Here is an 18,297-nt window from a genome sequence, read left to right as displayed (position 1 = left end):
GAAGTACTTTCGAGGTACGTCGTCTTCATTGTCATCATCTAGCACAAAAGACGTGTCATACAAATTTACTAGTATGTATATGAGAGAGGAGCAGAGTATATGTATAGGAAGAAGCGTGTATATTTATTCCTCCGCCACTTAGACATAATTGTAGACAAACGCTAAAGATATGGAGAACAATAATCTTATTTTATAGAAAGACTGGAGGAGGGGTAACAAGCACATACGCGTCTCTGTCTGCCGTTTAGACAGAATTGTAGACAAACGCAAAATAAATGGAGAACGATAATCTTATTGTAAACAGAAAAAGGAGCTGTTGTAATAAGCGCATACGCGTCCCTTTATCCGTCATTTAGACAGAATTATAGACAAACGGTAAACATATAAAGAACAGTAAACTTATTGTTGTTGTATAGAAAAAGGAAGGATGCCGGTTTTTTTGGCCGCCATTTTGACAGAATTGTAAAGAAACGGTGAAGAAGAAAGGTTGCATGTTTTCTTTGTCCGCCATCTGGACAGAAAATATCCGCATGCGCGTCTCTTTTGCTGATATCGGACCGCGATGGCTCAATGGTAGAGTGTCCACCTCTGGGGCATGGGGTCCCTGATTCGATCCCAGCTCGCCCAAGTGACTTTGTAATGGACAAACACCTGTGCGTGCGTGGGTTTGCTCTGAGTTCTGCCGTTTCCTCCCACTTTATTCATTTCACCATTTCATTCACATCTGATCATCACCGTCTCCTTTAGCCCACCTGGTATAACAGTGGGACGTAAAGCTCAAAGATTTCATTTTTTCTTTGGGATCGATGTACACTCATGTCCAAAATGATTGTTGCATATCTATCACTGTCTTCTTGTAAGAATATAATTTGATAAAGATTTTGCAGGGTACTTTTAATACTGACACTATATGTATAATCGGGAATGGTATATTTGCGGTAAACTTCATAGGAAAAGAATTATAAATACGAAAATTAGAATGAATAAAACAAAATGTTGTTAATGCGCATGAAAGTTTCATTTTCGTTTTATTGTTCTTATTTACTGCTCTTTCGATATGAAATTTGCCACGTACATGTCTTTGCCGATTATACACATACTAACGTTATAAGAAACACCGGGCGAATTTGTTATCAAATTATATTCCTACAAGAACATATTTATAGAAATACGACAATAATTTTGGACATGAGTGTACTTAAGTGGTAAAGAAATGAAGAATAATATTAAGCAAATGCAATGTTACTATTGCAATCTATTGCTTTGATGTTTATGAAAAACCGCACATTGACTTAACTGTATGCACACTATGAATTCACACACAACACTACATGATGGTATACGAAATTTAACATGACGCAATTGGCAAAGTGGGACGAGATATTTGATTGAATACGCACCCTGACGATCGGTCCTGGTAATGCGGCGCGGCGCGAGAGATGCACAGGACGGGTGCAGACGCGCGGACGGAAAACATCCCTGGGGGCGAATGCATGACCTAGAAAATGAATAACATTGTGTACATTTTTAGCATCTTCGTGTGACTGATGTCGTCAGAGAAGATTTTCCTTTAAACACAAGGCTTTGAAAATATGAAGTGTCTTCGGAAGCATTGCATCAGAAGAATCTGTTATCGAACGCGAGATTGGAGCGGCGAACAAGTTCGAATGGGACTGAGATTGTTACTGGGATAAATCTCAGGAAGCAATTTATATTTCGAATGACGATGATCATGAAGATGAATCTCATCGTGTAAAAGAAGAAGGAAGAGATGATGGTAGTGAATATTTTCCACCTTCGCCGGACTTTTTTCCGGAATTGAATTTGGAAGAAGACTTACGTACTAGCAGTGATTCATCATCATTTCGTGGAGAATCATCGTAATTTTGGACTGATCATTTCGGAGTGCCTATAACATTGTGGATGTGCAGTGCATAAAGGACACTATTCAAAAATAGAAACTAGATAAGCCTTAATATATGCTGACAGTCTTAGAATTATTACTAAATTGGTTTTTTTCTTGGAAAATCTAGATAAAAATTATTTTCGATCCAGTAAATAAATGGAAAATCAAAAGTGTAGTGTATGTGTACATATTGAAAATTCATGTGATAAGAAAAGAGTTATGAACTTAAGTGGTAATTAACATAAACTTTACATCGTTTACTAAATAATGAAAAGAAAAATCTTAATGCTGAAAACGTTACGTGCGAGTTAACGGACAAAACCACTGATGTTTCCAGTAAAGGAAAACATGTGTTCTCGGAATCGAAAAAACTTTTACCTTCTGCATTAAATTGACCAACATGTGATTGTACATATAACTCCTCGGACATTGAATGTATTAAAAACATTTTATGAAAAGTTGACATACATAAAGTTTTAAAACTGAAGAGTTAAAACTGAAATGTGAAAACTGGAATATATAGAAAATGGAAATGCATTTTATTAGTACGTATGCTTTCGTTTATTTATAAAAAAACATGATTGTACTTGTAAAGAAAACATAATATTTAAGTTTGCAAATAAAAACCCATTAGTTTGTTTTCTTTTATTATCTAATTATGATTAAACACAAGGCTATTTTTTTAAGCTTGTCCTTAGCGAATAATTCTACACATTGTTGAAAAATTTTCTTGCGTACAATATACAGACACAGTATTCAATTTTTACTTTTAAACTTGCATTATAAAATTAAAGACTTAACTTAGAGCAAAGTATGAAGAATTGCATTTTTAATTTTACATTTTGCACTCTTATTTTTTAAACTTCTATGTTTTGAAATCTTGCATTTTTAATTTTGCTTTCCGCATTTTGAATTTTTTATTTTGACATTAAAATTTTCTACTGAAATATGTATTTTTTAAATATGCATTTTTAATTTTACTTTCTGTATTTTATTTTTTAAAACTTACATATGTGTTTTACAAACTTGCGTTTTACTATTAAACAATTCAAAATAGTTAAAGCAAACTATGAAAAATTGCATTTTTATTTTCCATTTTGGCATTTTTACGATTTCTCAAACATACGTTTTCAGTTTTACTTTCTGCAATTTTATTTTTCAGTTTCAAACGTGCAATTTTAATTTTTACATTGTACAATTAAAGACTAGCAACATTAAAGCAAAGTATGAAGAATTTCATTTTTAGTTTTAAAGGTCACATTTTTATTTTTAACATACATTTTTAATTAAAAAACTTTAACTTAAAAGAAAGTATGAAAAATTAACTTTTATTTTTAAACTTGCATATTAGTCTTTCAAATATATTTTTTTATTTTTTACTTCAACATTTCTTGTTTTCAAACGTGCATTTTACAATTAGAGGTTTTAACTTACTACTTACAATTGAAGGAAAGTGTGAAGAATTGCATATTTATTTTTTAAAAGTATGAAGAATTACATTTTTATTTTTAAACTTACACTTTTATTTTTAACTTATATTTTATAATTAAATACTTGAACACAGTTAAAGGAAGATATGTATAATTTCGTTTTTATTTTTCACTTTTACATTTTATGTTAATTACAGACAACGTTTATGACCTTTTTCTCCTAACTTTGTTACTCAGTCCGAATTAATCCCCCTTTTCCCCGATTTAAAAAAGTTCCAATATACAGTAATTTTCATTAAAATAAATAATATTACATATTGACGCAATGTGGCGCTTCTTTTTAGTTGTTTTGAATAACTGGGGACTCGAGGTCGGTTGAACTCGAGAGCATGCCATTGGAGCTGGCGATACTTTGGGGCGCAAGGTTTTGGAAGAGGCCAGGCGAGGTTTTGGCCCGGCGAGATTTTGGCCAGGCGAGGATTTGGCCCCGCGAGATTTTGGCCCGCGACGTTTTGGGCGGCGAGGTTTTGGCCAGGCGAGATTTTGTCCCGCGAGGTTTTTGGCGGCGAGGTTTTGGCCAGGCGAGGTTCCGGCCCTACGAGATTTTGGGCCGTGAGGTTTTGGGAGGCGAGGTTTTGGCCAGGCAAGGTTTTGGTCCGCGAGGATCTGGCCGCGAGGTTTTGTACCCAAACCTTTGGTAAACCGTATAAATTATGTAGTTCCTCGTTATGAAGTTTCCGCCATTCCCCATTCAAGTTCCTCTTGGGTCCGAATATTCGTCTCAGGATCTTGTTCTCAAATACTTTCAGTCTATGTTCTTCCTTCAGAGTAAGCGACTATGTTTCGCAATCATACAGAACAACAGGCATGATTATAGTTTTGTATATTTTATGCTTGAAATTCCTTGACAGAATTCGCGACGACAAGAGATTTTGAACCGAATAATAACACGAATTCCCTGCTTTTAGTCGACATTTAATTTCTTTGTGAATATGGTTTTCCTCTGTTAATATTGATCCTAGATATTTGAAACTATTCACTTTATCAAATGTATTATTTAATATTTTAACGCATCCATAATTTCCTGTATTACGGTCCCGACGCACTTCCATGTATTTAGTTTTCTCTGTACTTACTTCTAAACCGATGTCCCTGCAAACGTTTGATAAGATCTCTGCATTTCGTTCTATTGTTCTCCTATCATCCCCTATTAAATTTACATCATCAGCATATGCCATAACCTGGTGAATACCGTTCAACTCTAGGCCCTGGTTGCTATCTTTGATTTTCTTTATAGCGTATTCCAGAACAAAGTTAAATAATAATGGCGACAACGCATCTCCTTGTTTCAGGCTATTTTCGACGTGAATGCTCGTGGACAAAAATTTTCCTACCCGGACTTTACTTTGGGATTCATTTAAACATATCTTAATTAATCTAATTAGCTTTCTCGGTATTCCAAGTTCTGTAAGAACGTTGTATAATGTTTCTCTCCTAACCGAGTCGTACGCCTTTCTAAAATCAATAAATAGTTGATGTACCGGGGTATTATATTCCCATTTCTTTTCGAGTATTGGTCGAATGGTAAGTATTTGGTCGATAGTTGATCGATTTCGTCTAAGTCCGCACTGATAATCTCCAATAATTTCATCTGCGGGGCAATCTTGCTAATAGAATATTTGAAAGGATTTTATAGGATGTTGACAGAAGAGAAATGCCTCGATAATTATTACAGTCAGTTTAGTCGCCTTTCTTGTGAATTGGAACAATGATTGATTCTTTCCACTCTTTTGGCAATTCTTCCTTGTTCCAGATAAGGAGAATTAGTTTGTGTATCTTGTTCCATAATTTTTTGATGAATTAAACACCACAAATTAGAGTAGTGTATGTCACTTTGTACAGATTCTAGGACACATTAAAACTAGAAAGTTCTTTTTCACACACACTGTAGAAATTATTTGTAATTGCCAACACCAAAATTTAAATTTTTCCTTTTTTTTTTTTTTTTTGTTTTTGAAATGAGGTGTCTATAAAGAAGTTCGCCCCTTTCTCCTATACATGCAAGGGACCCCTTCAGGGCGACTTGCTAGTTTCTTATATATTTCTATTATTATAATTATTATTATTCATATAAATTTTAAGGTAACTATATATATATATATATCTATATATATAAAAGAGAACGTACAAAATCCTTTGTCCGCTCATCACGCTAATACGGCTGAACCAATTTCTTTCATTTTTGGGGGGTTGTTAGGATTTGGACCCTAGATGGTTTTTATCATATCACTTTAATTTTCAATTACCAGTGTCTTGAGGTAATTGACCATTCAGGTGTCCATACGTACAAATCCTTTGTTATTAGTTCATCATAGGTAAAAATAAACGTATTTATATGCAACCCGCATGACCGTGTGACTCGGCGAGTTAACATAAATGACAGGCGCTATAATGTTAACATTTACTGCAATTTGAAAGCGAAAAAGTAAAAATTATCTAAGTAACAAAGTTTATTGCGTTCCGGGGTGACCGCAGCGAAGCGGGGCGGGTTAACATAAATGACAGGTGATATAATGTTAACATTTACTGCAATCTACTATGGTTTTTATCATATCACTTGAAAGCGAAAAAGTAAAAATTATCTAAGTAACAAAGTTTATTGCGTTCCGGGGTGACCGCAGCGAAGCGGGGTGAACGCTGCTAGTATATATATATATATATATATATATATATATATATATATATATATATATATATATATATATATATATATATATATATATATATATATATATATATATATATATATATAATTATTATTACTATTTCATGTAAGACATCTTGTATTTACTATGTGTAATCCATATATTAATCTAGCATATTCCTTTTGCAGCATAAAAAAAATCTTCCTGTTTTATAGATAACGAAAGTTAGTTGGAAACATTGTCGATTGCCAGCAACGTTTAGGATACAAACAGAGGGGAGCGGGGACCTTATTTTACATTCGTTTTCTTTTATTCCGCCTATGCCATCTATATGGGTCAATAGGTAGTTTTGCTAGAGAACAGTTGGATATCTTTCCGAACCTCTCGTATATATAGAAGGCATTCTCTTGAGGCTGGGAACCATTTAGTGCTTCGAATAGCGGGAGAGGTAGTTTAGTCCTTCTCTGGTTCCATTTCAGGGGATGGGAGTTCCTTGGTTAGAACAGTCTAAATGCTGACTGTCGTTAGAGTATCTTTGAAATAAGCCGAAAATTTCATGTATAGTATAGCGAGTGGGCAAGCGAGTCCACGGGGTAGCTTAGAGCTTTATTTGTTTTACTTCTCAATCTAAGAAAGTAAATAATTATATTTTTTATTTTGGATAATGTTTAGCTCGCAAAGCAGTTTATTTAGCAGTTTATTTAGGATATTTAGTGTTTGTAGTTTATTTTAGAGTTTGCGTGGGCTCCTAGATTGGGTTCAGTGGATAGGTATATTGATTTTGAATTGGAGGGCTCCCGGGTTCGAGTCCGGCCGACGTCTGGCTATATATGACCAGACCGATAGATTGATTTAAAAAAAACACATTTTGTTCCGCTCTAGAATGCTAGGGGACTGGAACGGGATGAACTTAACCTATACCTATAGATCTGAGTGCTGATCTAGAAAGGCCTCTTATTGGGGTCTATTCCTATATCCTCACTGAACCTAATCCTAGTAGATTTTGTTAGATAGAATCCTTCTTGAGGAAGGTCTGGTTCCGGACTTTTCCTCGCTTAGGTTTAGGTCAGGTGCTGGATAAGTGGTGAAGGCACCTTTAGAACAGTAAATTGGTTCACTTCATCTGCTTGTAAGAGAACGCTTCCTGAGTGAACCCTGATGATTTAGAGTATTAATTTATTTAATCTTGTGTTAATGATTGAAGTAGGAATCTTAGATCCATTATAGTAGGGACTAACTCCCTATTCTTTAGGGATTAGGATAAAGATATACTTAAGTCCCTCTCTGTCTCCGGGAGGGCAAATAGAGACAGATAAATATTTTATCTAGAGATCGTAATCTATTTTCTCAACTATCGTTTGTACTTTATTGAAATAAACATATCTAAAAGAGGAAATTTGATGAGTTTTCATTATAATTTGAGTCTATATGCTAGCTGTAGTAAGAACTCCCCTAGATTCTTGCAAACAGGGTGAATAAATTGGTTAATTTAGAATTGGTCGACAGAAAAGGTTGCACGAGGATATTTAAAGAATTAAGAGATATTTAACTCATCTTTTCTCTCTGCCTCCCTTGAGTAAGTTAAAGGAAATAAGGGAGAGAAGAGAATCTTAAGCCGATCAGGCCGTAAACAACCTTTGGTGAAGTTAATTTGGTTCTATCAATCCTCCAGAGGAATATTCTTTTGGAAAGAAAGCTGTTAGCTGGTGGGTAAGGTAATAACTTTTGATTCAGGGAGTCTGGTAATAGCTCTCGCACGCAGAGAGGTACGCCCATAACCGTTACAGCTGAGGGCTTGTAGAGGGAGCCATTGCAAATACAGTGGGCACGTAGGCAGCTACTTACATACAAGAACACGTATTGGTTGTGTTGGTTGCCGATAAGGTTCACAGGACAAAAAGGAATGTATTATGGGCCCAATGCAAACAAAAAATAGCCTATTGAGGCTACTTGTTTGAACTGAAATCCGACGTCGGGACCAGAGTTGGCACTAGTCATTTTGCCGTCCGTGCAATAGCATCATTTGCCGCCCCCTTTCTCCAAAAAGAACGAATCTTAAAAACCACGATTTTAAGTATGGTACCCTCTATCATGAACAACGAGTCGGAGGGAGGCACTCCCATTCAGAAAGGCCTAAACACTACAAATACAATCTCGCTGGGTCTGTTTTCTCTTTAAATAATAATCTATTATGTTAGTGAAATATATAGTAAACACACCTGCAGAGGAAAGATGGTCATCCCTTTTATAGAATTCAATATCAGTCAAATTCTTGTTGCTTTAGCATTGTTCATGGACCTTAAACTAATGCGACCTAAACAGCATATAGTATTCAAATAGAAGGTCAGTTTTGTAAATTTAATTACCATCGTCATGAAGGCTGTTTCCACCAAGAAATACTTCTTTTAAATAATAGTTATGACAGATTTTGCCGCCCCATGCAAATGGACATGTACGACAGGCCTGTGCTGACCCACCGGGACACGTCCCGGTGCGCCCTCCGAAACATCACATTATAAATGAAGGCATATGTTTTATTATAATAAATTTTTACAGATGTTATTGGTAAAGAACCAATACCACGAAGAATTGGATAAGTATAATGCGCTCTTTACATAAGGCGCCCTTCTAATACTACATCAAAGATAAATGCTTTTATTTATTCTTCTGTATAGCACAGTTCTGCACAATGAATACATACTGTTACTGTTTATAAAGAACTAGTGAAGGATACAGTGCGCCCTTTACGTAAGGCGCCTTTGCGAAACCACATCAAAGATAAATGCTTTTATTTATTCTTCTGTATAGCACAGTTCTGTAGAATGAATACATACTGTTACTGTAGGTAATGAACCGGTGTGGGGTACAGCGCGACCTGCGAAACATCACATTATGGATAAATAGTTTTAGTTGTTTTTTTTTTATATCAGTTCTGTATAGTAAATTCATACGGTGGCTGTTGGTAAAGAACTTGTGAAGGCCTATTAAATATCACATTATAAATGTTTTTTTTTTTTTTTTTTAATCTTATGTATACCAGTTTTGTATTATACATTCATATAGTTGCTATTGGCAGAGAACAGGTAAAGACTACAATCACTTTTCAAAAAATATGTATAAAACTATTAAAGCAATTAACATGCAGGTCTATTTGGTAAGATAATATAGGATTTTTTCGTGCTGCTATTCATTTATTGCCCCCCCCCCCAAAAAAAAAAAAACTTTCGGAAGCTAAACGCAATCTATATAGTGCAGTTTAAATAATTCAAGCTTTTTCAGCTTTATATTTACAAGTTTAATTGTTCTGTGTGTTTTAGAGCAGTGGTCGAATACTGAGTGCCTATTGTATTTCTAAATAATAGCTATATTTGTTTATTGGCATATATTTATTTGATAAAAATTTATTACAAGAACTAAAATGTGTTTCTCTACGAAAGACTTTTCACAGTTTAGTTATTTACGTTACTAAACAAGTTTTATTTTAATACATAAAATGGCATATATATATATATATATATAGGGTGTAACTTAATTAATATAACAACACCGAAAGGTGATTATATACACCGATATAAAGCGAAAACTATACGCCAACCTGGGTGTAAAAATGCCTCTTTTCGGCGTTTTAATCACCCGAAAAGTTGTCGAAAAATGTAAAAAAAAAAAAAAAAAAAAAAAAAAAGGAAAAACAGCTATAACTCAAGAACAAAACGACGGATAGAAGTTGGAAATAGTATGTCCATTATTTTTAGTCGTAGATTCCAATACTGTGCAATCGGATGTAGTGCAGTGACGGCCGAAGGGGGACTCCCAAAGGAAACTAAAGTACTTCTTTGAATATTTTGTCAAATGAATGGATCAACGAAGTTGAATGAGAGAAATAAATAATAAAATACAAGATTTCATAAATTAAGAGTAATTGTACATCGTTCAAATTAAAACACTTAGAATTCGAAAGAAAGAGAGATACACATGTGTGATTGATCTATTTTGTCTCGGTATAGAATAACTCTCGGAAGAATTTAAATAAAATAAAGTCTTTAACGTATCGCAATTATATCTTCTATGTTAATGGTGACGGATGATAAATAAGCAGCTTCCTGTCCAAGCTACAAGTGTGTGAAAATGAAAAAGAAAAAAAAATAATAATAATAATTTTGGTGAAGATCAGGTTTGAGACGACTGCGTATAGGACAGTCAGGGTCATGTAAAGAAACATAACATGTAGTATCCAAAAATGCAAAGTTCATATGTGATGAACGAGTGTACAAGGAATTCTCCACATGACACAGGAATTCCCAAATCAGTTGATTTTGAGTTTAACGTCCCGTTCAGCAGCGAGGCTATATGATACGTGGACCTACTGATTAGCGTGAAATCTGAACTACATGAGCTCCCGCCGGGAATCGAACTCGGGTCTCCCACGCGAAAGGCGCGTATGCTAAGCGCTTAGCCACGGAGGAGCTCCAGGGATTCCCAAATATTGCGTGAATACTTATTGGGAAAAACAAACTGCATTAAAAGGTTTCCTCCTCGTGATACGCAATTCCGTGGAATATGATACTTCCATGCACAGAAACAACAAAAATGTACGAAACACGAGATGTGCACGTTGCATAACGATACAAAGAATTGCGCTGGGGCAGTATACTTGATCTATCCATTAGGTGAATCTTCTTTAAGGGGCCTGGTGTAGCACGTATAGTAGAGCCGGTCCCGGTCCTGACTTCTTTTCTGCCTACAATAATAAAGAAATACGTAACAGACTCTGGTATTTACGAGAAAAAAACATCTTTATCCAGTCAAAAGAAATATTTTGCGTCTTTCTAATATGTACCTCTGTTGAAAAATGAGGGGATGAACCATGGTACCGTTGCCAACTAGGCGGGTTAGGCTTAGGTACCCCAATCGAAAATTGGGTGGTGAACTGTGGTATTGCCATATTAATAGGGAGGGCAAAGTACTTGTCTCAAATTTATTTTGGCAATTGACACTCTTGTTCCGGGCAAAGACACACCTAATTTTTTTGTTAATTAGTTATGAATTCCAGAGCGCGTACTATTATATTAATGACAATAGGTTTTAAATATTGCTTATTAATCAAACTGTCTGCTGTTATGTAGCGTATATATTCAAAATTTGCATTGCTCGTTATCATGTGGCATTTCTTTCTCCAGTATGCGTCATCAATACAGAAATATAACTGGAGCAATTATTATTTCTATTCTCAGTTATATTAGTAATATCCTCATTAATGTTACCTTCTTAAGTTATTTAAGCTAGAAACTGTACTTGAAAATTCATTGAAGTACTAGTATTTATGTTCTCTCTTCGAATAGTAACATTCAATTATTGTTGAATTTATGTTTTCAGGCTCTCCAGGATTACCAGGAAGGCCTGGTAATCCAGGAACACGAGGACAGGATGGTTTACCTGGACCCTCTGGACCTCAAGGAATACGAGGAGATTCAGGATTACCAGCATCTAGGTATATAGAAAATATTTATCTATTTTTTGATATCGTAATACCATGTTCGTAACATCTTGATGATATTATTTTATATATTATTCTAATAGTTAGTTTATGTAAAATTATGTTTTCTTCACTATATTCCTAAAGAGCGATATGAAATGTAAGAAATACATTTTTACTGAAAGTGAATTTAAAAAATTCCTGTGATAATATAAATATTTTATCAGAAACACAAACATGTCACATATCTATGTAAGTATTCATATTGTGGTCACCAAATGTTGCGAGCGGTTTAGCAACGTTATGTCGATATGCGAAGGTTCTAAAGAAATATATTCAGGCAAAACTAAGTCCTTAGCCAACCATAGAAGTTTGAGGGGCATAAATTTGTTACAGAGAGACAAGTCGTTTAAAGTTCTAAACCGCTCTACATACTAAATAATTACTCAGATTTTGTATGCGCAGTAACAATAATTATATTCATATTACATCACTTTATCTCCCTACTCCAATAATAATGATAATAACAATAACAATAATAATCTATATTTCAAACCCTTTTATTAACCCATTACATATAGGTGAAATGTATACACGACTCCAAAAGTGCATTACCACCTGCAATTCTTTTCCTGCAATAGCAGGCAATCCAAAAAGCTCGGTGGTTGGATTGGTTGCGAATTCGAAAAGCGTTGGAACAAACCTCAATTTTGTAACAAATATATCAGTGTGGCAAACTGCAAATAAGACAACAACCAAATTGTTAAGAAAGACAATTTTATTATCGTGAATGAGTTGGATGGCATCAAAAGTTACAAAATGATCTTACATAAGCACTTCAAACAAGATGAATGGCAAAAAATAGATAGCAGAGGAAAGGACTTCTCTCCTCTCCCCAAAATAAGAATCTCATAGAAAAAAAGAAAAAGTTACATAATGTAAAGGTGTGATATAAAAGCCCTACCCAACATTTTGAAAATTGACACCCGAAAGGCAAGAACAACTGATCTGAAGTGAATGAAATTGTGTATTGCAGAGGTAAAATGAGGGAATACGGGTTTCGTATTTTCCTGAAAAAAAACTGTAGGGTGGGGCACGGACCCCTCCAAACATTTGATCACGAAATATCAAAAGTGCTAGTAACAGTATGTCAGATGTGTGTAAAACACATGAAGACTTGAAAACATAACTTTGTGTATGGACAATACGCAAAAAATAAACGAAAACGTTTGTCTCTGCTAAAAACGGTTTTAGGGGGAAAAGCCCCCACCCAAAATTTTCAAAGTTGACGCCGGAAAGGCAAGAAGAGGGGAACGGAAGTGAATGAAATTGTGCACAGATATTGCAGACATAAAATGAGGATACGGGTTTCGAATATTTATGGAGAAAGCAGTTGGGTAGGGCCCAGACCTTTCCAAACATTTGCCCACGAAATATCAAAAATCCTAGTAACAGTATGTCAGATGTGGTAAAACACATGAATACTTGCAACATAACTTTGTGTATGGACAATATGCAAAAAATAAAGCAATACGGGTTGTTTTATTTTCTGCGGAAAATCGGTTTTAGGGGCAAAAGGCCCACCCCAAAATTTTGAAAGTTGACGGCCTAAAGGAAAGAAGGAGTGAACAGAAGTGAATGAAATTTTGCACAGATAATGCAGACAACACAAAATGAAGGAATACGGATTTCGTATTTTTGTGGAAAAGACGGTTAGGTGGGGCACGAAATCCTCCACATTAGTCAGGTTCCTTAACATGTCCCGTGTGCAGTGTGATGGTTAAGTATTGCGAGTGGTTTCGTCTTTTCAGAAGCATGTTGGAGAACACGAAAAAGCGACGGTGGAGGTCTGAGGTCCGCGACTGGCCAATATGGCGGCGAATTCAAGATGGCGACCAAACTAGGTTTAAAACCGCTGTATCTCGTTTACCTCTCATCTGATTTTGATGCTTTTTTTTTAAATTGTAGGTCTATATTAAAGCTATATTTAATGTTGTTAAACATTTTACGCTAAATACAATAGTTTTCCAGGTATTTCGCAAAGGCCGATATTTGAGAAAAAATGTTTTATGTTTATTAAAACAAAAAAATGTTTTCTGTTTATCAGAAAAAAGAGTATTGCGGGTGGTTTCATCTTTTCAAGTATTTCTTGGAGAATGAGAAAAGCGATGGTGGAAGTCTGAGGTCCCCGACTGGCTAATATGGGGGCGAATTCAAGATGGCGGCCAAGCTACGTTTAAAAAGCCCTGTATGTCGGCTACCTCTCGTCCGACTTGTAGGTTTTTATTAAAGCTATATTTCATGTTATTACACAGTTTACGCTAAATACAATGTTTTTAAGGATTATAGTTTAACATTAATAGAATTGTGTGACATTTTTATATTATTTGTGGGTAGTAAATTTGTTTGAGTGTATTTTAAAAAATCCGCAACTAACTTATTAAATATTTCGTTTTTTTTTCATGTTTCATGATGGATTCTGTTGTACAATTAGGGAAGAGGAAGCGCAGCAGTGAATGGGAAAATTTATATTATGCAATAAAAAAGTTAAAGAACGCTTTGTGGATGTTCCAAGCGACAATGCGTACGACAATTTAAACCAAACTATTAAAGACTTTGCAAGTTGGCAAGAGGAACAATGTGTGAGCGTGCTGCAATCGCTGAAGAACGATCCATCAGTTCAAAATATAAGACTTCTTGAGGTGAAATGGCATTTGAGCTCTTACAAATCATTAACACACAGTATAAGAAGAAAAAGTGTAGAAAGGAAATTTCTGACTCAAGAGTCTACTTGTCCCACTGAGGAAACAACAACTGACTCTCGTGCTATTCCCTTCACTAGACAACAGAAGACCTCAAGATATAACAAAGATTTGTGCTTGTTTTGTGATGGTAAAGAAACAAGAAAACACCCTCTCCGTCAAGTTTCTTACAACAGTGGAAGTGCAAATTTGAGACTGGCCCTGGAACTTAGTGGAAATAAAACGTGACATGTAAGGTTAAGTGAATGTATCAATCCAACTGATGCTTATGCCATTGACATTTCATATCACAGTGTTTGTTGGACAAAGAATGAAATCCATGTTATCAGGAAAAACGAAGTAGGCCAGGACGAAGAGGGCAAAAAAGAAGCAGTATATGTAGCTTCAGATATGGAATTCATTAATGCTGTTGAAGAGTTTTTGGAAGATGGAAATATTACTTATATGGCTGATCTACACTGTTCATATCTCAATATCTGCGCTTCAAATGGACTGGATCCAAAAGATGCTTGTGTCAGATCACGTAGAGAGATCAAGCAACTCCTTAAAAATGAAATACCAGGAATTGACTTTTGCCAGCCAAAGAGAAGAAATGAATCTGAAAGCGTTTGTCTAAGATCAACGAAGGATGCTGCTGTATCAAAGCTAGAGGATGAGAAGAGATATTGAAGAGGAAATGAAGATTCTTTTAGCGGCTTCGAAGTTAATAAGGAAGTGTGTTTTGAAGTCTATGAAATGGAATTTCTCTGGGAAAATGACTGCAGAAGAATGTGTGGTCCCAGATGAACTAAAGTTGTTTTTTAAGTGATGTTTAGTTGGAAAGCACGATATTACAGGTAGCAGATGGAGTAGTAGGCATAACACAAAGCCCACAGACCCTCACCAAGTTCTTTTTGGTAACACCTGAACTAGCTAAGATTTGTTCAGAAGTAGGAGAACGTATTCCAGGTGTTCAGAAGGAAAGAAAGACTCATCATGAGGTAAGCCGATCGAAGTCATCTCGCTACCAAAAGAACTTGATCAAAATGACTCTGTGTGCCCAGAATTTTGTAAACCCATTCAAACAATGAAGATAATGACCTGATCAATCTTGTAACAATGACTGTCGCACCACCTGAGGTTGTCAATGATGTCACTTCCATGCCAGTCCAGGGATTAGCACAGCACAAGTCTTTTGCAGAATAGCGAATAATGCTACGGACAAGAAATTTTTGGGATACTCTTTCCCAGAAGAAACTTAAACTGTTTAGTTCGATGGGAAAGAAAGTAAAAGTGCAAACTAAACAGGGAGTAGTGGAGGTTAAGGAGGACAGAAAGATGTTTGGTAGACTTGTCCTTTTGTGTCGAGCACGAACAGATTTGAAATTAGATGACTGCATCGGTATGTATGAGCTGAGTGTCGTTCCAAGATCTATGTTTTGCGGGGATGGGTACGTGCATCGTATACAAGTTAAAAGCAAGCTCTTTCATCATTTAGAAGAGCTTGAAGACAAGGAAACATGCGAAAATCCTGATGAATCACAAGTTGCAGCTTCTGACAGTCCAGTAATGCCAGTTGCAATGGTAGATGGAATGGCAAGCTCAATTCTCTGAAGTTGGACAATAATACAAAGAATGTGTCAGACTCAGCAAATCAGATATGCAGAAAAATCTTTCGGAAATATGGGCATTACTCTGAAGTTCATGTTGTGTTTGACACATATATCGAAAATTCATTGAAATATGCTTGTCGTGACCGTCCTCAACATGGAAAACCACCTGTTCAATATAAAATTGAGGCTCATACCAGCATCAAATCAGTTCCCATTAAGAAACTGCTTTCACTTATAAAGACTAAGGCATCCCTGACGGAGTATTTAAGTAAAGAACTAATCAAAAAAACTACTGATGACAATAAAAGCATCAATGTGTCCTACAAGGATACTGCAGAAGGTTCAAAGTTAGTTGTATCAGATTTGAAAACTACTCAAGAAGAGGCTGACACGAAAATTATCTTGCATGCCCTACATGCCACTGGAAGAGGTGCAAAAGTCATAAATGTGTTCTCCCCTGACACTGATGTATTGCTTATCAGTTGGTATCCACAGCTCCCAACGAAAACATTCTTTATTCTGATTTGTACTTAAACCTCGGAAAATTGAGATAGAGAAAATTTATGTGGACTGGGACAACAGTAAGCAAATGCACTGACTGGGATGCATGCTATATCTGGTACTGACGTCACTAGTGCTTTTTCTGGAAAAACAAAAACTGCTCTTTGAAACCGCTTCATGGAAGCATATGAAAGAATGCTTCACGCACTTTCATGTCTTCGCAGAACGTTGCATGTTTCAGATGAAATCTACAATGGTTTGGAAGAGTATCTTTGTTCAGTGTACTTACAAGAGCCGAAGCTTCAAAAGTTAAGTGAAGTAAGATAGTGGTTATTTAAAAAAAAAAAAAGTTGAAGGGTCCAGTCTTCCTCCAATTTTAGCTTCATTTCGTCCTGCAGTTAGAAGAGCACATTTGCAAGCAATGATTTGGAATACATCAGATATTGCTACACCTTGCCTCCCCATTAGAATGTTGTTGGAAGTTGGAAAATGGTCAGTTTGTTCCAGAGATGAGTGAGCTACCCTGTGGACCTCTAGAAATTCTGTCATCCATACGGGTTCGTGTGTGCAATCACGTTTTTCACCCCCCTGTATGTCTTTCAAACATACAATTCCATGTACAGAGATGTGCAGCTGTTCTGGAAATGAACAAAATTCTGACAATCCTTCAAATGAGGAATGTGAACAATTTTATGACAGTGGTGAAGAAGAGTTTGACGAAAACGACAATGAGAGAAGGACACAGAAAATGGAAACTATTAGTCTTAAATACTGTATATTATGGTATTATTATTTAGTAGAACAATTAATAATTCATAAATGATTCATTTCAAGTTATAACTTAGATATTTTACATATCGTTTTGACTCATCAGAATAAAAGTTTTTAATGAACACCTGGATTTTTCGAACACAATACAAATTTCCTCATGCATGTACAATTTCTAATTTTACGTTATAGTCAGGTTCATTAACGTGTTCCGTGTGCAGTTTGATGATCAAATATTGCGGGTGTTTTCATCTTTTCAAGTACTTCTTGGAGAACATGAAAAGTGATGGTGGAAGTCTGAGGTCCACGACCGGTCCGCGAACTTCAATTCGCCGCCATATTAGCCAGTCGCGGACCACAGACTTCCACCATCGCTTTTCTTATTCTCCAAGAAGTACTTGAAAAGATGAAATCACCCGCAATAGTTTTCTTCTCATAAACACATAACATTTTTTTAATTAAACAAAACATTTTTTTTTCAAAAATCGGATTTGTGAAATACCTGGAAAACTATTGTATTTAGCGTAAAATGTGTAATAACATAAAATATAGCTTTAATATAAACCTACAATTTTAAAAAAGAGCATCAACATCGGATGAGAGGTAAACGAGATACAGCGGTTTTTAAATCTAGCTTGGTCGCCATCTTGAATTCGCCGCCATATTCGCTAGTCGCGGACCTCAGACCTCCACCATCGCTTTTCGTGTTCTCCAATACGCGTCTGAAAAGACGAAACCACTCGCAATTCTTAACCATAAAACTCCACATGGGACACCATGATTGTCCCCTAAGGAACCTGATTACGTCTTTGATCACGAAATATCAAAACTGCAACTAACTGTATGTCAGATATGTGTAAAGGACATGAAGAATTGGAACGAAACTTAGGGCATGGACAATACGAAAAACATGAAAGAATACGGGATTTTTATTTTCTGCGGAAAAACGGTTATAGGGGGGGGGGGGCAAAAGAACCCACCTCAAAATTTTAAAAGTTGAAGCCCGAAAAGTAAGAAGAAATGAACCGAAGTGAATGAATTTTTGCACAGATATTATAGACATAATATGAGGGAACATGGGTCTCGTATCTTCTGAAAAAAACGGTTGGGTGGGATTGAGACCCGTCCAAACATTTGGTCACGAAATATCAAAGTGCTAG

At 35.7% G+C, this 18,297-nt stretch overlaps 1 protein-coding gene across 1 annotated transcript in view; it reads left to right on the top strand.

Annotated features, from left to right (window-relative positions):
• LOC145693355 (uncharacterized) overlaps positions 1 to 18,297 on the top strand; it is a 1,690,974-nt gene that overhangs the window by 1,491,554 nt on the left and 181,123 nt on the right. The window contains exon 27 of the mRNA XM_081769282.1: positions 11,415 to 11,529. Coding sequence (XP_081625408.1) covers positions 11,415 to 11,529 — 115 coding nt within the window. The remainder of the gene's footprint in view (positions 1 to 11,414; positions 11,530 to 18,297) is intronic.

This window comes from Thermobia domestica, chromosome 8, assembly GCF_964235325.1.
Source record: "Thermobia domestica chromosome 8, izTheDome1.hap1.1, whole genome shotgun sequence".
NCBI lineage: Eukaryota > Metazoa > Arthropoda > Insecta > Zygentoma > Lepismatidae > Thermobia > Thermobia domestica.
This window is presented reverse-complemented; position numbering and strand designations above follow the sequence as displayed.